A 26,027-nucleotide genomic window follows, 5' to 3' on the forward strand; every position below is an offset into this window, starting at 1 on the left:
ACTTATCATCCCGAATATATATGTACTTTCTCCCGAAGGAATGTCAGCGTAAAAAGACAGTAGGGTTAGGGTTTATCCACACAAAAAAAGAAAAAAAAATCGGTTGAGCGACAATTCGTATTAAGAAAATTGTTGTTGACCTAGTTGGTTCATGACTAATGTGAAACGAATAGGGCCCTAGGCAGACGTGGACGAAGAGAGAAACAAACAACATATACAAGCGCCTCGGTGCGTGCAAAATTCGGAGGATCACTGCCCTAGTCAGCGAATGAGGCTTAGAGAAACCCGATGTACACCCTCTGATTATTGGTGTATGACTGTTCGTGAAGACAATTTCATTGCTCCACTAGAACGTTTACTCACTTTGTTCTTACGTTTAAAAGCTTAAGCACGCTAAAATCACAAGTGCAGACGACAAAACTGTTAGCAGCAAAGAAGACTGGTTGCCGAATGATGCGCAGAGCGCCAGCGATGGCGGTCGCCTGCCAGGAAAAATTTTGAATTGCATTTTAAGGATTTGGATGAGTCACCATTAAACGCAAGAAATTGATTGCACCACTTAAAGTATTCGAGAGGTTTTACATTTATGAAACGGAATTAATCCTTTTTACATACTTCGTGGTGGAATTTCCGAAAGAAAAAGAAGGTCCCGTTGGGACCGTGTAGGCGGCGGCAGGACTGCCCCTCAAATTTTCAGTATAAGTGGCTAGTGGTTAGGGCTGTACGATAATTCCATAAAACCAGAAGTAATTCATTGAACAGCGCCATTGGTGAAGTTTATGGAAATTCTGAAAATTGATTTTAAACCTTCGTATAAAAAATCAGATGTAAAAGCCCCTTTTAGAATTCTGCCTGCCAGTGGAAATTCAAAGATTCAGGAAGACACGTTTGAGCCTGATGCCATTCACTTTATTTCTTCAAGATCAGTGTTTTTAAGTCCTAAAATTTCATTGCAGACATCCCTACGAATAACGTTTAGATGGAAAAGTGGATTAAACTCCCTAGCCACATTTGCACATTTGTGAGCGCCTTTCTTCGGGACCGCACCTTCTCCCCTCGCTTTGCCGGGAAAGCTACCGGACAGTTCACATCGCATCGTGGTGTTCCACAGGGCTCTGTGTTGGTGCCGGTAATGTTGAATGTCGCCTTGCTTCCCCTAGCTTGGCGGTTGGCAGAGATACCTGTCGCGTATTACATCATGTATGCTGGCGACATTACCGTGTGGTCCGTATACATCCTGACATCTCTATCGAAGAAAACGTGTTACAAACGGCGTTAAACATGGCGATTCCTGGTGCGCCCAAGTAGGGCTTGAACTATGGGAATAAAAAACGTCACACATGTCAGTGGCTAACAAACAGGGGCGACGCTGACTTGAGAACCGGCCAGTCCGGTTGTTTATTCATCAACAGGCTCTACAGGAATTCCCAACTATTGCTGTGCTGGGCCTTGATGTTGCCTCGTCTGGGTCCTTGGCTATAGGGGTGAAGAGTGCAAAGGATCGTGCCGCACGGGCAATACACCTGATACGTCGAATGGCGACGAAGGCTATCTGGTCGCGTACCAGCGTTGCTCCCCTTCTTGTGCGGTCAGTGTTGCAACGCCGACTCGTGTACCAGGCTTAATTCCACCATCTCACGATGAGGGACTGGGGTTACCTTGAAGCCCTCAATCGGGGTGTCATGCGGGCCATTACTGGACAACCCCGAATGTCCCCGATACCAACTCTGCACAGTGAGGCCCAATTGCAGTTCAATCGCAGGTTTCTGTCCAATTGCAGGTTTTCTGTTCGCGTTAAACAATTTACGGCCGGGTTAAACAGCTCTCGCTGTTAACAAGAAAACTGTATCGCCAAAACATTCTGTTAACGTCAGTATCGCAGCAGAGAACCCGTCGTAACCGAAAAAAAAACCAAAGCCCCTTTCTTAAGAGAAAGATGGTTAAAACGCGAAGCTTTCTCCCATGCAACCTGAGTGAAAGTCGGAAATACAATCTGCTTCGGCCCTGTCGGAATGGCGTAGTCGCATATACATCGGCTCCATAACGCGAGGAACCCAGGTTCGATTGCGACTACGGGAAGCGTTTCTTTCTTGAGGCGCTTGATGTGCCTTTGTGGAAACCCATTATCATTATTATAGTTCTGTTAAACGCATTCTGTAAAGTTGGCTTTCCTGTAGTGTGGTTTGCTCAGACATCTATGCCATCGGTGAGGCACAAAAACCTTGTGTAGCATTACCGGCGCGGGTAAATCTGTGTGTCTTGCTTGACGTGTACACACACGCATGGGCACATGGCATCACCTAACATTCCCCATTAACTTACCGGCTGTAGTTAAGAAAACGCATGCTTTTTGCTGTAAGTTCTTTCTTTGGGTATATATCCAAGTGACCCCGGTGTCAGCTACTGAAGAACAGCAGATTATTACCACGAACACAATAATTATTTGGTACATTCTCGGGCGTACTGTACGTGTAAGCGCTATTGGCAGTGCTATGTGCGCGTGCCACCATAATCTGCAACTTAAGTACGGAGCATTGTACTTTTAATAAATACTCTGTTAGCCTACAAATTACCACGAATTTGGGTTGGGAAGAGCGAACAGTACCCCAACTTCTAGACTACAGCCTGTATGAGGTCGTTATATCCCACAGTGGCCTATATCGGCTGAAAAAGAAACTTGTCACGTAGACCTCACCTAGCCCACCGAAAGTTGGGTCTTACGTGCAGAGGAGAAGAGCAGAGTCAGGTACGATACCGGTTCTTCTTGCCCCGAACCACTCATTGATGTTTTAAAAGGACGTGTATCGTGGCCGCTGCCCTTGCCATTCGGTGTTCAGAAAACCAGTGCCAATAATCATCAATCTGCTTTTCCTGTTTCAGAATTCTTCACATTGAGTGCGTACCAACCGAGCTGTCGGAGCAAAACAAAAGCTTCACTTCGTCAAAATCTCTATAGCAGCGAATGTCCATAAGCAGCACAAATGCAGCATCAGGCAGGCAGGAGCATAATCAGTCATCATCAAAACAAAGCTATGTCGAGCCTGCGCCTTCAAAAAGGACACAGAGCGTGAAATCTCTACATTTAATAGATTATGCTAGCCGGCTCAGACCCTCACGTTCGCATACAACACAGAGGTATGAGCAAGCTACGGTCGATTTCTGCAAACGAGCTGAACGCTTAGGGCCCCAACAAAACAAATCCCGCGAACTGGCGGTCATCAAGTTTGTGTGTGTTTTTTTTTTTTTTTTTGCAACTTGCAAGGAGGAGAGACCTGCATGCATGGCTGGTTAGGTGGCAGTGGACTTCTGCATATATATACAGGAACGTGCGACAGGCATACCTTTTTGGTCGCCGACACGAAAGGGCTGGGCGTCTTCTCTTCGCCACGTGACCTTTGGTTCGGGGTTGCCGCTCGCCTCGCAGCGGAAGCTCACGTTGCTGTTCTCCCGCGCGGTCAAGTTGCGCGGCCCGAACGAATCGACGAAGTACGGCGCCACTGTTCTCGACCCCCCGCGGAACCAGGCAAGGAGAAGAAGATGACCAACAAGAAAGAGAGAAAGAGAAAAGAGAGAGGAAGTCAAAGGTAACTAGACCTTTCCCACGCCGTCAAAGGCGCTAGTGGCAGCGAATACGAAAATCCCAATTGCGGGGTCTTTCGACCACCGCTGCCGGTGACGCTGTTGTCCAACTGGCGAAGTTTGTTACGATTCCATGTGATCGGCCGTCCGACGACTCAGCGCTTTGGCACTAGCCATTGAATGCTAACCAGTTCGGAGCTGAGCCTTGCGGGTCCACCAAATCCGTCAGAATCGGCGACCCTGGTAAAGCGAGCCACCAAAACTAATGATAGCACCTACAAGCGCATGAGGAAATAAAAGTCGCAGAAATGGTCCATTATGGGTCGTGTCCGTTGCACAGAACGCCATTTTTGAAGACTCAACTTGAAGATTCAGTCCGGCAACAACAAAGTTTCGTTATATTTATTTCACATGCCCCTTGCGGCATAGAAATAAGGGCTAAAATATGCCATGTTGCAACTGCAAACGCAATTCCTTAAAAGGAAGCGTACAAGCTGCGTGACAAACGCTGGGATAGGTCATATCTACTTTCACCATAAACCAATTAGGATGTATGGTTCAAGTAACACTACGGGCCCCTATGTGTCATTCGCCAGAAAGGTGACGGCAAACTATTTATCAGTGTGCCTTGTACCACCGAATACCCTGCCGCATGTAAATTCTGACCTAATCCATGTAACCTCATTCATATGATGTTGCTGTGCGCACATAACTCCACCCTCCCACCTTTATCCACTGCCATTTATTTCCCTGAGCTGTGGGAGAACCTGACAACCAGCACCGGCTTGGATGCCCAGCAGCTCCTGGTGCACAGAGCTGAGACAGCACGGTCGTCCCGTGGTATCCTAGACTGAGGGACCACTCCCACATCACCAGTCTCAAAATAAAGTTTTTCCTCCTTCTCCTTGGCCGATGCATGGACGCGATAAGGATCGCACATTTACCGGCGCTACTGTGCCGTGCAATACGCTGTAAAAAATGCGATGCCGCCTTCTCAGCCATTGAAACGCCGAGCAACAAATCTTGTCGAAATGTTCTATGTGTTCGCGTGGTTTTGGCCCTATTTCGCAGCTTTTTGTTCCGCCTCCTTCTCCCAAGGAAAATAAAGAGATAATGGTGGTGAATGGTGCAGTCAAAACGCAAAACCACTTATTCATGCGTTACCATTCTTGGCGAACTCAGCCCATTTTGCTGTATGCCTGCCCCTCTCTGCGCTTCTAGGCTAAGCCAAGAAGTTCAACACCCAGAAAAAAAAAAAAACATCAGCACAGTTACTGGCGTAAATTGAAACCACAACTTATGCATTCCAAACGGGAGCCCTAGGATTGAGCAACTGACGGCACGAAACTGGCAGGTATTCAGACGAATGAGGGGTTTTAGCGTTGTTGGCGTAGATGTTGGAGTCACGCATGACGGTTCCGGATGTATATACAATGCCGCGTACTTTTAAATTCGTAGTGACAGTTGGGGTCGAGTCGCGTGACGTAGGGAGGTCTACAGTCATTGACAAATGAAAAGCGATCACGAAAATATGAACCATAGCACACAAATAACGTGATTTTTTCCCATCCATTCGAATTTACGCGTGGATTAATTACACTAGCAAAGTTTGGAAATCCGGATTTCCAAAATACCAATAGCGCGCCAGTATTGGACCTTCACGGGCAGTATTTATTCAGTTTGCGTGTTCTGTTCCATATTACGTGTTCGCATTTTATTTTTCCATGACGGCACATGCATTCTTAATGAGATCCAAATCCTTAGCCTACTTCACTAGATTTTTATGCCCGTGTATGAGCCCCTTGCGCTCAGCCACCTTTGTGCGAAGCCTGGGCTAAGATGGCGGTGGTGCGGCAGGGGCCAGTGGTCGGGGAGGGTGGTTAAAGGAATTCAATTAATCAACACAAATTTGAGACATGACCGGAATCGCGCTGTTAATGCAGGCTCCAACCCCTCAATCTGAATTACTCCCGCGGGATAACGGCACATAGAAATGTCACGATGTGCCAACTGCGCACGCGCAACATGAAACTCTATGTTCGATACCCCTGTAAAGCCACAGGAGGAACAGTAGTTGGCACATCCAGTGGTCAAGCAGAGGCGCGTGCGTGCGTTTCCTAGTCAGTACATCCAGCCGTTCTGAGCTTGTTGGGTTATATCACAGCATAAACGTACCTAAAGCATGCAAAATCACCCGAACATAAATAAATAACAGCCAACAACAGACTTACAATGATTAAAAACCAGGGCGTTGAAAAATATTGAACAGAAATAGCCGAAAATGACCTAAAAGGGGCAAACCCACAAAAACGTACAAGAACCAGTAGCCGAAACTGACCAAAAGGCAACGAAAATACCCGAAATCCAATTTATAATGCATATAGATGTCATAAATAGATTATATGCGTTATAGCAAATGTTAATATTCAAACATGACAAACCATTGAAAATGAAAAAAACAAAAGCGGTAACAGGATTTAAACCCGGGTTAGGACGATTGCTTCGCAGGAGCGGAACTACTACACTACGAGAGCAAGCAGTTCTGAGCGGTTAAATTGAGGGCCAGAAGCACGTGCACATAGCTTCAAACATGCCCCTAGATGGCGCCATGCGCCGCTTGGCTGTACTGAGTAGGAAACGCCTACTCAGTACAAGGGAGCAAGCTGCGTTGGTGCGGAGCATTTATGTGGCGCAAAGTGACCCACCAAAATGGCTGCATCTGTTGGACGCGTGCGTCTGCGTGCCGGAGTATTGACGGACGGCTTATTTAGCTGCAGTGACTCATAACTTCTGTATGCTGTAATAAGTGCAGTTTTCCATGCAGTAAAGAAAAAAAAGCCTTGGTAGCCTAACGGGTAGAACAACAGGTTTTGGCGCGTACCGTTCGGCCTGTTTTCGAGCTCCAGCAGTGCAAAATAGGACTCATATTTTTTTTTTCCTGTATAATGTTCATTTGGCTGTATTCTACGTAAATAAAGATGGTTTTGAATCCCTTCGGTGATTTAGGGGTGCGGTGCAGCATATCAGCACGTTTAATCACCGTTCTGCATCGCACCGGGAGTGTCCGGCTTGTATCTCTGAACAGAATATCGCACTGCATATCCACCCCCCTGGAAGTGTGAAAGAACTGCCGATGGCGGTCGCTCCAGTCACATCACTTTCTTTTATTTTTTGACGCTCGCGTTGCCAAGTTCGAATTAAGCGAACAAATACAACTCATCAGGGGCAGCACATTACAGAAAGAACTCTTGCTACTTTCTATGATAAAGTAGCCCGAACCCGTTGGGACAGTCTATTTAGAAAAAAAAAAACGCGAACAGCGCGTATGATGAATTTTGTAAAATATTGAAATCTATATACGACGCTAGTTTTCCGTATACATCTTTTAAGAAAAGAAAAAAATCAAGAAAACCTTGGGTTACGGCTGAGTTATCAGAAAGAATCACTAGAAAGAATGTGCTGTACAACGAATTTCTCAAAAATAGAAGCCAAGAAGTATTTAAAACTTACAAGGTATTTCGTAATCTTTTGGATAAAGACCTCAAAAAGGCGAGGCGAGACTATTTCACTGCTTCATTTAATTCAACTGCTGGCCGTGTAGACGTGATGTGGCGAAAACTAAACACAATAATAAACCAAAAGATTCCGGCTGAAAGAATACACCGTCTAAAAATAAACGACGTGGAGGTCACGGGAAAGGCGCTTGCAAACGCCTTCAATCAGCACTTTGTTAATATTGCTCCTCACACTACAGTGGGTAATGACCTTAGGGATATACCTCACATTAACAGCACCATTTTTCTTGATCCGGTAAATCACTGTGAGATAAGTACCACAATATTGAGTTTAAATAACAGCAACGCCAAAGATTTCGATGGTTACCAAGTTAAACCAATAAAGCACGTCGCGCATCTACTCGGCCCATGTATTACGCATATTTTCAATCTGTGTATAAGTCAGGCTATCTTCTCTGAAAGGATGCAGATTGCAAGAGTGGCAGTTGTCTTTAAAAAAGTTGACCGAAATGATATGGGAAACTATAGGCCATTATCGATACTTCCCGTCTTCTCTAAGATTCTCGAAAAAGTAATACTAAAGCGACTATCGCAGTTTGAACAAGAACATAACATAATATCGGAGTGCCAATTTGGGTTTCGCAAGGGTTCCAGTACACAACACGCTTTGCTGACACAAAAAGAACATCTACTCACACAACTTGAGCAAGGAAAGCTTGTTTTAGGAATCTCCATCGACTTGTCAAAGGCATTCGACCACATTAATCACAATCTGTTACTTGAAAAGCTCGCGCGGTATGGTATTCGGGGAAAGGCCGGATCACTGGTGCGATCTTATCTTGAACACCGAAGCCAAATAGTTACTGTGGACGGTTCTTCCTCTGATCCTTTGCCAGTTCTAGCAGGAGTACCCCAGGGCAGCATTTTAGGACCTTTTTTATTTAATATGTTTGTGAATGACATAGTCAGTATCGGGCCGCATGCTAAATTCGTCATTTACGCTGACGACACCACTATATTCTTAACTGGTAGCGTAGCCGATGATTTAATTGATGATGCAAACCTAATTTTACTTAAACTAGATGCATGGACTATAAAAAAATTGTCTGAAAATAAACATTGCTAAGACTAAAGCTGTACTTTTCCGGGCCAGAAATAAAACCGTAATAATCAACAACACAATATCTTTAAGATCAACCGCTGTGGAAATTGTACCAAGAATTAAGACCTTAGGGGTACTTTTTCACGAAAACCTTTCACGGGATAGTCACGTAACTTCCCTAATCGTGAAGTTATCGCAGGTAGTTGGCTTACTGTACCGCCACCAGCACATATTACCACGTAACATTATGTTGTTAGTATATAATACTTTATTTTTATCCAAAATTAATTATTGCCACTTAGTATGGGCACCAACTACGCAAACGAATCTACATAGTATACACAGATTACAAAAAAAGTTTATTAGAGTTCTCGAAAACCTTCCTACGCGTTCACCTACGCAACATTTATTCCCGAAATATAATATAATGCCTATTGCAAAAACGTTCGATTACTTACTGTGTAAAGCTGTAAAGCAGGCTACGCTTAACAACTCCCCCTTTTTTTCTAAATTAGCAAAACTTCAAGAGAGCACCAAAACATACCGAACAAGGCATGTTGAACCGTTCTGTGTCAAAACGTACAAAACTACATATGGACTGCAAACCTTACAAAATAAACTTCCAAGACTATTAAATGAACTAAATCGCCAGGACATTAGACTCCCCGAAACGACTTTCCGAGAACTACGAGATTATTTTAAAAAATGTTGAATGTGCTGATTGTTTGTTGCGCATCGGTACACACGATGTCAAAGACTACTCTTTCCTCTATCGAGTGCCTCGTATTGATGTCCCTACAAAAATTGTATTGTTTTTATTTTCATTTTTTCTTTCTTTTTCTCCAGTGTATAGCCCTGTCTTTGGCTGTGTTATTATTTGTATAATAAATGATATTATATTCTTTGTATGATACATGATATTATATTCTTTGTTATTCTTTGTATAATACATGATAGCATGTGCAGTTTGTGTAATGCCGAAGTACGTGTAGTACCATAGTACGGCTTCTGCGTATTTACTGTGTTGGCAGTTAATTTTTGGTCTATTTAACTTTTTTTTTCTCTCTCTCTTTTGCTCTTCTTTTCTTTTCAATATACAAGTTGTATTTGATGTTGCCTTTACGCTGCCCAGTGCTTGGGGGCTTGCAGCTCTGTCAAGCTGTCGATTTTTGACAGCTTTTACTGCTCGCTCCCAGCGTCATGTACGTTGTGCAAGATGCGAATAAAGACAAACAAACAAACAAACAAACAAGTGGTAAATTTGCTTCATACCAGACGGCAGCGATGGCTAAATAGAGCTATTGGCAGGCTTCAGGCGTCATTATGTCTGGGCGTACGAGGTGGAGGAAAACACTTGACTGAAACCAAAGGGCTCAAGAATTCAACACTTAAAATTACAAAAAAAAACCTAGCGTAGTAAGGATGAGACAGCTGCCTCTGTAAAGCTCTAAAATAGTTGCCTAATCAATATCTTCCGCTAATTACGGAAGGTCCGTGTTCCTACGAACTGCAGAAAACATTGCTTACGATTATGCAAGCAGCAGACTGAGAACTGGTACGCGAGAAATGAACTCTAAACTGCGCGCCTCACTACGAAGGTCGAGAGAGCTAGCATAGATGGCAGCAGCATCCCGAGCAAAACTTGGGCGACGCCTGCGCGCAATCGATCGAAGAGGGAACTTCGGGATTTAGGTTACTGGTGATCGGGTAGATGGCGCTACTGAACAAGAAATGGCACAGCAATAGCGAGGCGCGCGAAGCGCAAATCTCGCGGAGCAGTTGGCATCTCTCTCTCCCTGTCTATCTTGCAAAATATGCACCCGCTCAGGTTTTTTAGTACCTGCTTCGGCTCACTCATGTCGCCCAACGATACTAGATACGAACAAGCTTTATTAAACACCCAGTTCTCCTTAGCTGCAAAATGCCTCACCAGCAAAGCTGTGGGTGCATTCCAATTTACCGTTTAGTCAGCTTCGTTGCCGTCTTCGCGGACAGCACGCCATGTTAAGCCCCGTTCCAATTCGAACGAAGCAGTCAACGAAGACTGCTTCGAGGAGACAGCATCGAAGTAGAGTGAACTAGAATATTATTCTAGTTCGCTGTAATCGAAGTCTGCAAGGATGCAGGCAGGCTACCTTCCTGTCTAAACTAAAAAGTGACGCCAGCGCCACCTTTTTGCATATTAATGTTGAAACAAAAGCAGTTGTTCCTTCATTTAAATATTTAGTATAATTTACTAGGGATGGAGATGAGTTTGTTTAATTTTTAAATTACGTAACGTTTGTAATAACAACGGTAATATTAGTTACGAAACCTGCGGCTTGCGCAACTCAACATGTATGCTACGACGCTGTCGTCTGCGCTGGTGTTGCGTTTGCGACCGCGGCGCCGTTCCAATTTTATTCCTTTAAACGTCTAGTTAGTCTGCTTCGTAGGCTGTCTACCAAGCTGTCCGCGGATTGGAACGCAGCCTGTGGTTCTCTTGCGCCGGCTCGAACGTCAACGGAAGCTCGCACGAGGACGGCAGCGCCGCCGCCGCGATAATTCTACGGTTCGCGCAAAGGAATCCGCAGGAAGCTAAACTCAGAGGCGGGGGCTCCCTCCTCTCGCAGGAAGGAGAGGAACCAGCCCCCGCGAGATCAGCAGCCCCCTTATAGGTGGGTCTGGTAACTGGTTTCTGCGGGGCCACCGGCCCGTTTGAGAACCTGCTCCTAACCCTGCGTGTCGGACAACCTACAGCAGACTTAAGCGCGAGACACATGGACGACTGGTACATGCGATTCACATGCGACTGATCGTTACGACGGTCGCCACGACTAGTCGTAGGCGTCAATTTGAGACACATGCTCCAACATGTGCTCCAAAGTGCGCGTGCGATGCATCGTCGGCATCGCTCCGCCCACTGTTTTAAATGCGAATGCATTTCTTAGTCGGGGGTTGTCGTGCGTCCGTTGGCCGGCGTGCGCGGCCGCAGGTGTTATCTCTCCGCGCTCCTCCTCGCCCCTAGCAACAGCTGTGGCGCGCCTAGCAACCGGAGCAGGTGGTAGCTCGGGCGGGAGTAGCGGAGGGCAAGGGGAGAGGAGGAGCGCGCGCGGGCGTGTGAGGGCGCTCGCATCGCGGAGCTCGGGCGGAGTAGCGGAGAGTGAGTGGAGAGGAGGAGCGCGCTCGGGCGTGTGAGGGCGCTCGCATCGCGGAGCTCGGAGGGAGAGAAAGAGCTCGCCCGCGGGGCGGGCGTGTTGCGCGGGTCTCTCTCTCCTCTCCGCGTACCCTCTCTCCGCTCGCTGCGCTCGGAAAATGCATATAAATGCAGTGGAGCGCGCGCCTCTCTCCGTGACTGCTTGCCGACTGGCGCCTTGATAGCGATGGACGCCATTAATAATAATTACTCGCAGCGCACTCATCGGCGCACCCAATGCATTCGCATTTCCGCACGATACCCTTCGGGGAGGTGGGGGGAGTTTTTGCTCCATGGTTGTTTAGGCGCATTCCGGCGTATATCAACTTGAAGTGAAAATGAATAGTGCTATTACGTTATACATTGCATTTTTATGTGTTCAGTACAGCGGTGCGAGGACATTTAGCACCCATGATTCCGCTCGTCCATGCGTAGGTACCGCTGGCAACATGTGTCTACCAGGCGGAGAGCGCACGGGTCGGCGGCGGCGGCGGCGGTGAGCTGCTCCCCACAAAAGTCAGTAGTATTAACTCCATGACTTGCAATTGCCATTGGCGCCTCCTCGTGGCTTTGAAAGAAACTTTTTCAGCGATGACACCTCTGGGCTCTCATTGGCTGCGGCCGCACGACGATCGCAACGTTGGCACGACTCCATCTGGCTTGCCAGTCGCACGTCGTGAGCCTCCTCCGACAAGCGAACGACGCCAAAACCGGTCCTAACGATCAGTCGTAACGATCCGTCGCATGCGAATCGCATGCACCAGTCGTCCATGTATCTCACGCTTTACGAAAAAGGCTCGACCTACAACAGCTCTGCCGGTAATAGGGAGATCATGAGGGTGACAGTAATAGTAGTAGTACAAACCATTTATTGACATTAGGTGGGGGACAGCGGTCTGTGCTCAGCCTCCTTTGTCCAGGAGGCCGCGAGCCCGCGCTGCTTCCTGGCAGGAAAAAAATTAATGCAAGATGCATTGGTGTGTCTTTAAGACTGCGTGAGCACCTCGTCCCTCCGCCTCAAGAACTTTAGGCTTGGGCCAATGCGAACCCCTCGCTCCCCCCTTCCTGTTATGCCGTCCTGCATAGTATCAAATGGCTAGCCACACTTCGACTCGACGTCGACGTGGCAACGCCGCCAGCGCTGCCAAGACAGCTTTTTCCATTCTCGAAGACGGCTCACTCCACGCGCTCTCTCCCCACTGTCGTTCTGTGCTCATCTATCGCTCGCTTTGTTGATCGACGGGGATCGACTCTGAAAATTCTGCCGGCATGCCCCACCTATTTCTCCAGCAATAAAAAAACTGTGGCAGCTTCACACTAGCGGCACCAAGGCAGGGCAAACAGCGAAGCTGGCGGCCCCACCCAGCTCATTCTTGGTTCGGCTAAGATTATGCGTGGTTATGCTTCGAGACTCAGTCACGTTTTCTGCGTGGTGTCGTCGTCAGCCCCCCAAAGAGCAATGAACAATCGGTCATGACTGAATGAATTCATAAAGTATGTGCAATGTACGCGGGCCTACTGGCATTGCGGTGAAGCTCCAAGAGTAGCGGAGGGCGCAGCGGGACGGCCGTTTGCTCAAAATGTTTGAACTCGTTAGGTGGCAACCGTTCGGGTTGTGTGGTCTGGCGTGTGGGACGCTAATTAAGAAGTTCCTTAATGTTATCACTTCTCGGCCTTTTGGCTTTTCATTGAAATTAATTCTTCTCATTGCGCCGTCAAAACTGCACGACTCGTCGCAACAAGAGATAGAACGAGCCACCCAGCGACGCGTTTCCAAAGCCGTGCTAGAACCAGCTGCATCGCGCCTCAGACACGTGGCGACACGGGCTACGCCCGAGTGCGGCGAGGCAGACCTACAATTCTGACTACTGTAAAGCTGCGGTGCCGGCGCACGCAATGACGTCATCGCTTGGCGAGGTTTTCTTGCGCACGTTCGCCGACTTAAAGGAGCCATAAAGAGAAAACACAAGTTTGGTTCATTCAAAAGATTGTCTCGTTAGAATCTTACTGACACCACTTTTAACGTAAACTTCGCTCAAATAAGCTACATAATTAGGAAAAACGGGAATGGTCATGCGACCCACCAGCTCATTTCCCGCAACAGAACCTATGATGTCACATGAGCTAAGCTCTGCGATTGGCGGAGGCTGGCAGAAGCAGACGCAAATTAGGTAGAGACCGACCATGAGACCGACCGTCGCATGGCGGGGGTGTCGCCATTATTTTAAAGAAGGATATACCAGTTGTAGTACTTGACCAAATTGAAGATCACGAAAGCCTCTGTATCCAGATAGATTGTTTTGGTAATAAGCTCATTATTTTCGCTGTGTATCGAGCTCCCTCTTCAAACCCGGATTTCTTGCCTAAACTTTATGATAATGCTATTAAGTTCTCCAAAAATCGCTTACTAATCGTCGGTGATTTTAATTTGCCTAGCATTAATTGGTCAAAATTATCATCCCCCTGTCGTACTGATCATACTGTCTTTGAAATGATGCTAGCATGTAATCTCGCCCAAGCAGTCAATTCCCCTACCCGTGAAATTCGAAACACATCCTCCATTTAAGATCTAGTCTTTCATTCCAGAACCCTTAACGACGCATGCGCTACGGTCGAGGACGGTTTATCAGACCACAAACTTGTGCTTTTTACGTGTCGTCTAAACAGTCAGTGCTCCCCGATTAAAGAAAAAGAAAAAATAGTCAAAGACTTTTCCCGGGCAAACGACGAATCGGTACTCGATTACCTTGATCTGGCTTTTCATGGTTTTTGTGGAAATGACGTCAATCATATGTGGGAGAAGTTTAAGTCCAGTTGCCATTTCTGCCTTGAAAGGTTTGTTCCCAACAAAAAGAAAAAAGTTCAGAAGGCTAATCCTTGGATTAATCGTGATATTATTCATCTGGTACGGAAAATTAAGCGAATAAAAAAACGGGGAACTAATGAAAACCTTCATAACCTAAAGCTTTTGCTATCTCAGAAAATTCGCTCAAGCAAAAAATTTTACTTCTCAAATACTTTTTCCCAGTTCTTAAAAACAAATCCATCTAAATTTTGGCGCCACCTCAGCTCTAAAAAACAAAAAACTGTTGACTGCATTAAAATAGGCGAAAGGGTCGTTCGCGACAATCTGGACATCGCAAATGAATTCAATGTATACTTCCGTTATGTTTTTTCAAGGTCCCCTCCTTATGACATACCCAGTTTTAACATGGCAGATATCAGCGCCGAATTTATAACATTTGAAGGCGTTTTTTCGATGCTCCTCAACTTAGATCCAAAATGCTCGTGCGGGCCAGATAACATACCCAATGCTTTTCTGCGCCGCTACGCCGAATCATTAGCTCGCTTTCTAGTTGCTATTTTTCGTTTATCTTTTTCAACTGGCATTGTCCCTTCAGAGTGGCGTGTCGCTCGTGTTGTACCGGTGTTCAAAAAAGGGGATAACACATTGCTTCCAAATTACCGGCCCATATCCCTGATAAGCTCTGCTTGTAAGCTCATGGAGCACATAATTGCTAACTACATAGTTGATTTCCTAGATAAGGGCAACATCCTTTCCCCTTTCCAGCACGGGTTCCGGAGGGGCTTGTCCTGCACCACTCAATTAATTTCCACTATTCATTCCTTCTCTTCTGTGATTGATGCATCGGGCCAAATTGACGTAATATTCCTTGACTTAAGTAAAGCTTTTGATAAAATCTCTCACTCTGGACTAATATTTAAACTAAACAAACTCGGTTTTCCTTGTTCCCTTGTGAAATGGATTATAAGATACCTTGCAGTTCGCGAACAATTTGTTGATTTAAATGGCTTTCACTCTGATACCCTCCCCGTTATTTCCGGCGTCTCCCAAGGCAGCGTGCTAGGGCCGCTGCTCTTTCTCATTTATATTAATGATATAACAACTTGTATAAACCAGGATGTGAATATTCGTTTATTTGCAGATGACTGCTTGCTTTTCAAAAATATTAAAAATGTTAACGATCAGGTCTCACTAAACGAAAGTCTCGATGGCGTGCTCACATGGTGCAACATGTGGGGCATGACACTAAACCCAAATAAAACAGTGTTCATGCGTATAACTAACAAAAAGAACCCTCTTGAATACCACTACACAATAAACAACACCCCTGTGAGCTTAACAAATAGCTTTAAATACCTCGGTGTGACGATTACTGGAAACCTGTCCTGGTCGGCTCATGTTGACAATATTTGCGCTTCGGCTAGAAGAAAACTGGGACTCTTAAAACATAAACTTAAACACTCCCCGCCCAACGTTAAATTGTTGGCCTATAATACGTTAATCCGATCGCGCCTTGAGTATGCTTCAGTGGTCTGGGACCCGCATACAAAAAAAGATATTGGCAAGCTCGAACAAATTCAACGGCAAGCTGTTCGGTTTATTTATAACCGTTATCAGAGACACGATTCCCCTACCACTCTAATGCCGAACAACGGAATTCTAACGCTAGAATCCCGAAGAAGAATCAACCGCTTAAAATTCCTTGCCGATCTTCGAAACCGCAAACTTCGCATTGACCCATCAATATATCGGACCTGTCTTTCTTCCCGGCCCACCAGGCAATACCACCCCTTTAAATTTACCCCATTGTTCGCCCGTACAAACACTCATAAATACTCATTTTTCCCGCGAACAATATCCGATTGGAACAGTCTTCCTGCCTCTGTGTTCACTTCGTCTAATCTGCATGCATCAATTGATCAGCTTTTTCACATGTAGAAATTTTTTTGCCGTTTGCCATTTTTATTGGTAGAGATTGTATAATTACATTTTGCCTGATATGCTATGTTTTTATGTTTCCACTCCTGCTTGGGCCTAATTCTGGCCTGCAGTATTGTCTAAATAAAAATAAAATAAGAGCTTACAAACTAGACGAACGAGCGATTTGCGCTTAAATTTAGGGCACATTCTTTACAAAGCAATAAGAATGATGGGACAAACAGTGGAAGTTGCGAAAGCACATGTAAACATAGAAGTACTGATGCGTTCTGCTGTTCGTACTGCGCACAGCATGCTTGGTTTAGCTGCACAGCACTACAGGGCTTAGGGTTGTCTTAGACGACACTGGCCGATTGACGCAAGCAACGGTGTCTTACGTGACCCCATTTGTCGAGCGAGCACTGTTTCAGGGAACGAATATTTTCTCCCAGAACAAAACAAAGCCAGGTTTAAATGCGGGCAAAAACAAACCAAACGCTTGCCACGGTATGGTGGCGCCATCTAGGTTACGGAACGTAAAGAAACGCGGGAACAACCAACACCGCTGTACAGGGTGGAGACAACCTTTGAACGGTCCCGTGCCGCCGCAATTGGGCCAACGGGCTCAACGCGTTATTCTTTTCGTTTCCCACGAGACCTAGCAACGCGAAACAGACAATATGATTCAAACTTCTTCAGTAAACCGCGTTGCGGCGATAATTTCAGCGCGGTTTTGACACAATGACTTGCTTCGGCGGCGAGCGAGCAACCGAAAATGGCGGCGCCAGCGTATACGTGTCTCTACCCTGTACGGCGGATGCCTGAATGAAGGTATTCTAGGCTGCAGAGCGGTCGGTTCCTGTGATGTCATTTGGGACCACGAAAACGCACGATTGAGCGGGAAAATCAAAATTTTAACCTAAATTGTTTAATTTCTCAGTGAATAAAGTACCGTTTGTATCCGGACAAGCGCTGGGGGCACTATAAAGCACGAAATCTTTCGAATAAAACCAACTTGCATTTTCTCTTCATGGCTCCTTTAACAGCAATTCGTAAAAATTCGTGCCCTTCCACTCTGTGAAGAATGATGACCTGAGAAGCTGGAAGCAGTCCATGGTGTGCATGAAACCAAACTTGTCTGTTTGTAATTTGCTTGCTAGCCATTTAGCTGCATGAAACTTGGAAGGACCTGAGCTTTATTCTAGCGGACAAACATGGAGATGTCTGTTTCCATCCCGGGTCGTAGGCGGCTTACTGTTTGTATAACACACCAACCCAATCCGCTCGACTACAGAGGACATCGTACAGGTCGCATTGGGCCGTTTGACGTTCATGTTTAAACCTCCCTTCAGCATAACGGACATGTCATCAGTAAGGACACGAAACCTATACCTGCGTGTTCACGCCCGCCGCCCCCTCTACGCCCAACAAATGGACGCATAAACCAGCAACCGGTTATGCGCTCGTGCTTAGAAGTGATAGACACCAATGAAAATGTCCCTCTGAAAGCCCTTAAACTGAAGACGTAATATTGGCTCACGTCGGCGTTCCAAGCGGGTAATTTGTGTTCATCCAGGGGGGATTAGCAGCCACTCTACAAGCTCGAATTTGAGGTGGCAACGGAGTCAGCCGTGGCTTTGTGTTGTTTTGCCGCTCATTCGCGGCTGTCTTTGGGCCGACGCTGTTTCAATTCTTGCTCTTTTTCCTCCAAGCAAACGACATACGTTCGTTCCATAGCAAGTTGAAACCTGGAAGACCTCAAGCGTTATTCTAGCGGACAAACATGTGGCTGTACCCCCCCCCCTCCCGTCGTAGACATCTTACTGTTTGTGTACCATCCAAACCGAAACCCAAACCGCTCGATTACGGAGAACAGCTGACAGGGTGCTTTGAGCCATGAGGCTTACACGTTTAAATCTCCCACCAGCACAATTGGTATGTCATCGGTAGCGGCATGAAGTCCAGCTGTGCTTGCATGCCCCCCTCCCTCCTAACCCGTGCAAGCATAAACCGGCAAGCGGTGATGGGCGCATGCTTACGCGTGAGATACACTGGCAAAAATGTCGCTATGAAAGCCTTTCCAGCTGATAAAGAATTGCGGGTCCTGCCGGCGTTCCAACCGGGCAAATTGCTCTTCAACAGGAAACAGTTCACAGCTACTCGACAACGTGAAATTTGATGCGGCAGCGGCGGCTTTCGGTAGTTTTTACGCCCATTGTAGCTTCCGGTGATTCTCCACAATCATCTGACGACGGCGCTACCGCCGTTGTAGGGCGACTGCGAAACTTGTGAAACAGATATCGATGGTGGCAAGGGGAACAACAGTTGTGATTAGAATGGTCGGCGGTGGCGAGGAGGATCCCCGGAGCAGCGCCAAGTAAAGCGGCTTCACCAGAATGAAAACTGGGGGGAGGGGTCATACATATACTGCTTCTCAGTAATAAACCGAATAAGAAGGCTCCATTCAAACGTACCAAATGGTCAGTTAGGGATGTTTTACGACGTACGCAGCACATTTGCCTATGGATTGGTCATACATTCTATTTTTAGGGGCTGGGTGGGAAGTTGAAATGGACGAGAGAGAGAGAGAGAGAGAGAGAGAGAGAGAGAGAGAGAGAGAGAGAGAGAGAGAGAGAGAGAGAGAGAGAGAGAGAGAACCAATTAAGTGATGGCGGTCAGGTCAGAAGAAGCGTCGGGTACCCCCCCCCTCCACCCTCCCTCTCCAGCCCCCACCCCTTGGAATTCAGCAGCTATGCTTAAGGTATACGGGGCACTAAAAAAACATACGACGGGAGGAGAATCACGACTAGTTTTCTTGGCGAAATACAAGACTTAAGGAACATAACTATTCGAAAGAAAAACGGGACCTGAGCCACATGTCTTCCCATTGCCGCGCATGCGTTCCTAAATGTACCCCTGAATGTACCCCTGTGTTTGAGCGCACAACCATTTTATTCAGGCATAAGAATCAGCAGACAAGAGAAATTGTCGAAGCCAGACACATTTTAAAAGCTGGTTCAGATTGTATTAGTCACCCATCTATTGCCTTGCTTAGTCGCGAAGTCGCCTACATAGATGGGCACTAAACATGAATTTGAAGCCTCTTCAGGGCATGCGTGGTGAAGAGGGGGAGGATATTTCATGTGTGATGGTGTTATCGTCGCGGAATTATCTGTCATTCGTGTGCTTCTGAGTTTTTATTTATTTTTATTTTTATTTTTTTTGTGTGTGCAGCCGATAGCGCTGAGAATGTGACGTATGTGGGGCGCCTGGGTATTTAATGTTCTGATTTTTGTAACAATAAACCAGTTGTGAGTCTGCGCTTGTGGTGTCTTCAGTGTGTTCACGTCCTCGTTAATTTGCGCGCAGTTGGATTTTTAAGATGAATTTACAAACAAGCGTATGATAAAATTTGAAATTTCTGCGCATGTGCAAGACAGTATATATATTCATGTTTGATTGTCAATAGAACTAGTTGTGAGTTTTCGCCCATCCTGTCTTTTTTCGCTGTCCTATTCCATAAGCGTAGTTCGCAGCATTGAAGAGGAGAACAAATTAGCCCGAAAACATGCTGTACACCTCCGGGAACTTAACTTATACCCCATACAAAATTTTAAAAAATTAAGTGTCAAAAAGGCTCGATATCTTGCCCTTGTTTCGAGGCGATCTAAATTAGCATCGATATAGAGTACGCGCTTTGGGACTTCCTTGTTAACTAAACGGCAGTAAACAATGGTCGCGTATAGCACTTGGAAGTCCTAAACGGAAACAGCGGCCAACGCGCTTCTCGGAAGCTAAGCGTGCCAATTCCGACAAACTAAAACAAAACCACGAAAGGTTCCTTCAGGGGAATACACCACCGGCTGTGAATGACCCGAGCGACCTCCTTCTTCCAGCTAAGAGAGCAGGGCGAAGGAGGCTCACCGACCACGTTGAGGTATCCGACCTGGTTCTTCATGGGGCGCGTGTTCACTTGGCACATGTAGTAGCCCGTGTCCTCGGGCCGCACGTCTCGGATCTCCAGCTGCCAGACGCGCAGGCTGCCGTGGCTCACCCGGATGCGCTCGTTCTGCACGATCACGTGCGTGTGCAGCGCCAGCAGGGTCTGCTTGTCCACGTTCAGCCACGCCACCTGCACGGCGGCAGAGACCGGTGGCGACAAGGCGCAACCGCACCCTTCTCGAGAAAGACGTTACAAAGTAGGAACTCAAGAGGCCCGTCTTGTTATTAAATGTGGTTTAACGACGCGGCTGTTGGGTCTTTATTGGCGGTTGCTAACTGATGTGGCTGCGAAGTGGTTACAGTGCACTTTTGCCTATAGTGACACAGCAGCAGCTGACATCTACTCCCACAGCTTTGTTTCTCTGAAATGAAGCCTCCCGTTTCATATAGCTTCCCCCTCGTCATAGACAGACGAGATCCTCCGCGATTACCTGGACTGAGAAAAAAAAAATTGAGGTTGAAAAAAAGACGGCTTTGTGGAGAGTTCCAAGTGTATGGTACCGAAAACCTCGCGGACCTCAGCACGTGCACGAACACGTGACGGCACGTGACTCGAGCAGGTACACGTAGAACAGTGATGCTGGGAAAATTGTGGCGTGAAGTTAAGGTACTGAATAAAATAAAATAACAAGAAAATCCTGAAGACAGGTACGCTCACGCATCACCAGAAGAATCAACAATGTTCTCGCATTCGAAGCGCATCAGCAGGCTTCAATTTTCCTAGACAAATTTTCCTTGGGGGCACTATTTGAGCTTTTGTGGAGTTCATACGATGCAAACGTCCGGATAGCTACCTATACAGTGCAGCAGACCATTGTTCGCACAGTTCGGAAAAATGGACGGCAAGTCTTAAAATAGTCCACCGGGCAACCACCCAAGAGCTTTCATGTTGTCGGTGACATTTAAACATCGAAATCGGAACTGTACACTTCAGAGCGAGTTTAAGCCTCAAGAATGCACCCGATGTTGAAGCTGATATGAAACACAGCGCCAAGTTCTAGGTGATGCCAAAACACTATTGTTATGCGCTGGTCTTTTTTGACCCTCAAGACTTTACAGCAGTGTGTAGAGAAATTCTAGACAGTTCATTGAAATGTTATTCCGATATTGCAGCGTTCGCAAAACTCGGCCACAAGCTTCCCACCTCTCCAGACACACAAAACACAAGTTAGCCTGAATGGGAGTTTCTTGGCTGGAATACGTCTTTTAAACTCCTCACGACAGGCGGCCTGCTCCCACGTGTGGTAGTATGATGGTGGAAAAACTGCCAGTTTACACCGGGGGCCACAAGCCGTCGTAAATAAGCGCATTTACCACGGTTGTACCTCTTCACAAAACGCAGTATCTGGCTGTGATTACTGCGTTTGTCCTAATGGGAGTATTAAAAACTCCCACGCCGCCTCTATTTCCTTCTCCTCCTCCTTCACCCCTTCCTCCTCTACGCGTCCTTACAAAATGGCTGCCAGTTGGTGTCGTGTGTCGTGTGAGCTCCAGCGTCCCCGAAAATTTCTTGCCAGTGTGAACTTGCGGCCGGACGAACGGATGTGAAGTGCTTCCCAACAACCGAAGCTCGTTGCGAACATTGTGGAACCAGCCTGGACTGACGTGCGACGGACTGCAACGTCGCCTCCGTGTCACCGACTTTCGAGCCGACGGCGCGAGGCCTAAATGCAGTGATCGCTGAGAGTGGCTCGTTAAAAACAACGTGGTTGTGCCTCTGCGAGGTGGTTGAAGGTAAGATTTTCACGTTTTTTATTGTACGCAACATTTTGGGAGACTTGTGCCCCTTCTAGCGTCAAATAAACTCAACGTGTTTCCCGAGCCACTGCACGGGCGATTCTCCGCCACTGGAGGTGAGCGTTGTGCGTGAAAGACGGCACCATGCCCGAACGTCATTGGGGAGGCCGAACGGTGTGAAAGCAATGCGTATTTGCGCGGGTCTCGAGCGGAACACTCACTCATTCACACTCGCAAGCAGAATGAAAACTGTCCGAACTGTGCACGGCTGTTAGATGTTTTTGTTAGGCTGTGTCTGTGGCTTACTGGCAAGTGAGGGTGAAGTTGGCCGGTCAAACGTCGCAGGGCGGCCGCTTTTATTGAGAAGTAGGTGTGGTGCCAGCCGCGCCTGCTACAAGGAGGGTGACTGCCGCGTGCCGCCGGCGATTAATTGCTTTCACTGGAAAGGGAGAAGGTCGGGGCCCCGTGGGAGCTCTGTACGCTAGGCGCGTGTAACTATAACCAGCAAACTCCATTCGAGGGAGCATTCTGTAGAGTCGACAGACGACTGCTTATTTTATTTTTTTGAAGGGGGGCACGCGCAGGTGTCACACCGACCGAAACTTTTCCTTAACTTTCGGTGAGGGGAGAGAGGGGCAGTGCGGGGGGTAAAACCTGAAGCTCGTTCCCAGAACACTACAGGCAAGGAAAAGAGGGAAAGGAAGCATTTTGAGAAGTTGGTCGCCACAAGGGTCGCGCACCTTTTTGAACAGCAGAACACTTCGTTTTGACGAACTAGTGAGCGCAGGTGTCTCGGACAGAAGTGCAATTTTGCGTAGCTTTAAACAAACATTCAGACATTACGGAAAGTTGGACACAAGAGTGACAAGTTCAGCGTCTTTACAGTGCGTTTCTTTTTTTCTTTGTTTTTTCAGGTCAGATGCACAATATGCTTACGTATTTGTTACCGCAGATTTAAAGCGTTTTGCTATCCCCCTAATAAATGTGCTGTTGTGGCTTCCAGAAGAACGTGCCAGGGGGTGCGGCAACGTCAGCGTTTGGGAGGCAGGTGCAAGCAAACAGCGCACCGACGACATGCTGACCTCATTGTTTGCAAATGGCTTAAATTTTTTTCGTTGAGGAGTGTTGTAGTAGATAAAGTTCTTACCAAGATACCTTGTGTTCTCGATGTAGGTGTTTTGTTGATTCAGTGTTTTTATTGTCTTATTAACGTGTTCACACGCGTATCGTATTTCATGTAATTTTTATGCAATAAATTGACTGTGCAGAAAACAAACTTTTCACGTTTCGCCATTCAACGTTTGAAGCGGAAAAAGACTAGAAATTACGTGATCCCCAACGAAAAATAAAAATGCGGCCTGTGCCCTTATTTAGAACTCCCAAATGCAGTAATAAATTCAACTGCAGCGCATATATATGAAGCGCACAAAAACACACACACAAAAAAAACCTCGAATGCGCCCCCTGAAAACTCCCAGTTGAAGGAAACAATACACTCCCAATGGTACCCCTGTAAACTCCCATTGTAGTGGCAGTAAAATGAAACTCCCATATGCTACTGAAAAAACTGCCGAAATAATGGGAGTAAGGCGAAACTCCCATTGGAAGGAGTTTTGAAAACTCCGAATTGGTACTGAGTTATGACACAAGCCATTCACTCCCATTCCGGCTTATTTGTGTTCTGTGTGGACCCGTACCGGCACACAAGAAATTCTGGAGAGAGTGGTTTATGCTTGCTATAATCATGCGACCAGGTTAAAATCTAGAGTGCGTAAGCCATGTCAACAGCACTTCCGGTAATTTGCATGCATTATTTCTAGAGTGAGAAAAGTGCGCATGTGGGCGTATGCGCATGTCTGTATGCGTGCGTGTATGTGGTACGATCATGATCCTTCTCATGACGAACACGAGTGTTATGTCACCCGCCTTAAATGTTAATGCGAAGTTTGCTTCAAAGCTAGAACCATTGCCGCGGTTGTTGCAAAACTATTTTGCATGTGCATCAGCGTTTGCGTGTGAGTGTGCATGAATATGTGTGCGTTAATGTGCGCTATAGGAGGAGTGACAAGGGGAGTAGGAGGGGCGGTACAATGGGTACCGTTCGACGTTACACACGTGCCACACAATGGAAACAGCGCTATGTGTGAGCAACTTCTACTTAACAGTACTTTTAGTTTGCACAGAAAACAACTCGATTAAACACGGCTATACACGGTGTCAGGTGCGTTTTGTATTAAATACAATAAAATGTAAAATTACTTACCCTCAATGAAATATCGGTTGAGGATACGACGACAAGGAGAAGTCGGATTTTGTCGCACATGCGTTAAGGCAGCAAAAAAAAAAAAAAAGCCGTTCCACTAAATGTGGAAGCTGTCGGGAGTGCAGAGCAGTGTTTCGCCATAATGGGCTGTACCGCAGTTATCCGCTCACTGCTACCACCGCAAGAAATTCAAACTTCCCGCCTTCGCAGTGCTCGCGCGCCCCCTGCCTGAAACTGCACAAGCGAGAGTTATGTTCTTTTTGTGCTTGCTTTAATTTCGCATGCTGGAGCTGTTTTGCGTCATTTCGGACGCGCCATTCTTTGATTGCGCAGCTGGAGCCTTTCGAACGCGCCATTTTCTTCTGGCGCTTGGAGCCTTCCTGCGTCATTGACTGGCACGTTGCAACAGACCTTTGGGGTAGTGATCACTACCCCATATGGTTTGGACTTAAACGGGCTCAAATCCGGCAGGGCACACAGCGAATAATCACCACGAATTGGGAAGCCTATTGATCCCGCTCCATCTGCCCAACTCAAGCGCACGACATAACTAGCCTCGGTAACGAAATACAGGGCGCTTATCAAGCAAGCTCTCAGAGTTTCACAGTAGAGGAAGGCTGTCCTTGACCTGACCGGCACTTGCTAAACCTATGAGATACTTACCACGTACTCGTGAACCACTACAAATGTAATGGGAGACGACTTCGAGACCTGAAGCGAGCCCATCTCAAACATAAAGAAATTAAGCGATACGAAAAAGAACTGTCTTTCTTGCGTTGGACGGAATACTGCGATAACTTCAACACAGGCACCTCTACTAAAAAGCTGTGGCACACATTTCGATCCCTTAACGGCAAGAAAAAGACTGGTAACTGTATTGTCAAAACTGCTCCCAGCATTGGGTCCTCTATCGAAACAATTGAACAAGAGGCGGCCTACAACTTCTTCCCCAACGCCAGCCTTACGCCTCCACCTCCCCACCCCAGAGTAACTGTTACGGACGAAGACAATGAAGAATCACTGTTCACTGTGGCGGAAATGGGGACTGCCCTCCACCAGGTTAACAAGTGCAGCGCTTCTGGTAAAGACGGTGTAACGTGGACTATGCTTCAGAATTTCGACAAACAAAACAAACAAGTCCTCCTCCAGCTCCTCAACGATGTTTGGAAATCTGGCTCCATCCCTGCCTCTATGAAACACCCGGTTATACAACCGATCCCCAAACAAGGAAAACCAACAAACCACGTCCGTAACCTCCGACCAGTCGCTCTAACATCTACAATAGGTAAACTTCTTGAAAGGATGGCTGTTAATCGCCTCACTTACCACTTTGAACAAATGAACAACCACATTCACCCTGGCCAGACTGGTCTCCGCCCCAACATGGGGACTCATGACAGTCTATGGCTTCTCAGACGGCTCATTAATTCAGCTCGACGAGACCTGCCATCAGAACAACCACATATTCTGGTGGAAGTTGATCTGCAGAAGGCCTTCGGCACGGTTTCGCACGAAGCCATACTTGCCGAAATCAAGAACCATTATCCGGGAAAGCGGATGTACAATTACGTTACCAGTTTCCTAGAAAATGTAACGTTAGAGAACCGTAAGGGCAACGACCATCCGAAAACCTACTACAATGACCGCATATCACCCCTTTTATTCAATTTGGTGATGAGAAAGGTGGCAATTGACCTACACAAAACCAGTGGCTCGCGTCTCACCGTCTATGCGGATGATATCACGCTGTGGACGGAGCGAGACGATTATCCTACCACCGAAGAGGCGTGCATAGACATTCAAGCAGCCCTTTTTGTGCTAGAAAACGCCATCCAGGCAGTAAGATTTCATTCCTCACTGGAAAAGCCCACTCTGCTGCTTTTCGGTGGCAAAGAACAGGACAGGCAAAAAGTTTATCTTTACCTTAAAAA

The 26,027-nt window shown here is 46.7% G+C and overlaps 1 protein-coding gene across 1 annotated transcript in view; it reads right to left on the minus strand.

Moving 5' to 3' along the window:
* LOC144170764 (uncharacterized) overlaps positions 1-26,027 on the minus strand; it is a 233,639-nt gene that overhangs the window by 62,888 nt on the left and 144,724 nt on the right. Inside the window, exons 6-7 of the mRNA XM_077700752.1 lie at positions 20,019-20,226; positions 3,342-3,497 (exon numbers count right to left, since the gene is read on the minus strand). Coding sequence (XP_077556878.1) covers positions 3,342-3,497; positions 20,019-20,226 — 364 coding nt within the window. The remainder of the gene's footprint in view (positions 1-3,341; positions 3,498-20,018; positions 20,227-26,027) is intronic.

The sequence above is a fragment of the Haemaphysalis longicornis genome, unplaced genomic scaffold, assembly GCF_048455015.1.
Source record: "Haemaphysalis longicornis isolate Haplotype H1 unplaced genomic scaffold, Haemaphysalis longicornis Haplotype H1 scaffold_2, whole genome shotgun sequence".
Classification (NCBI taxonomy): Eukaryota; Metazoa; Arthropoda; class Arachnida; order Ixodida; family Ixodidae; genus Haemaphysalis; species Haemaphysalis longicornis.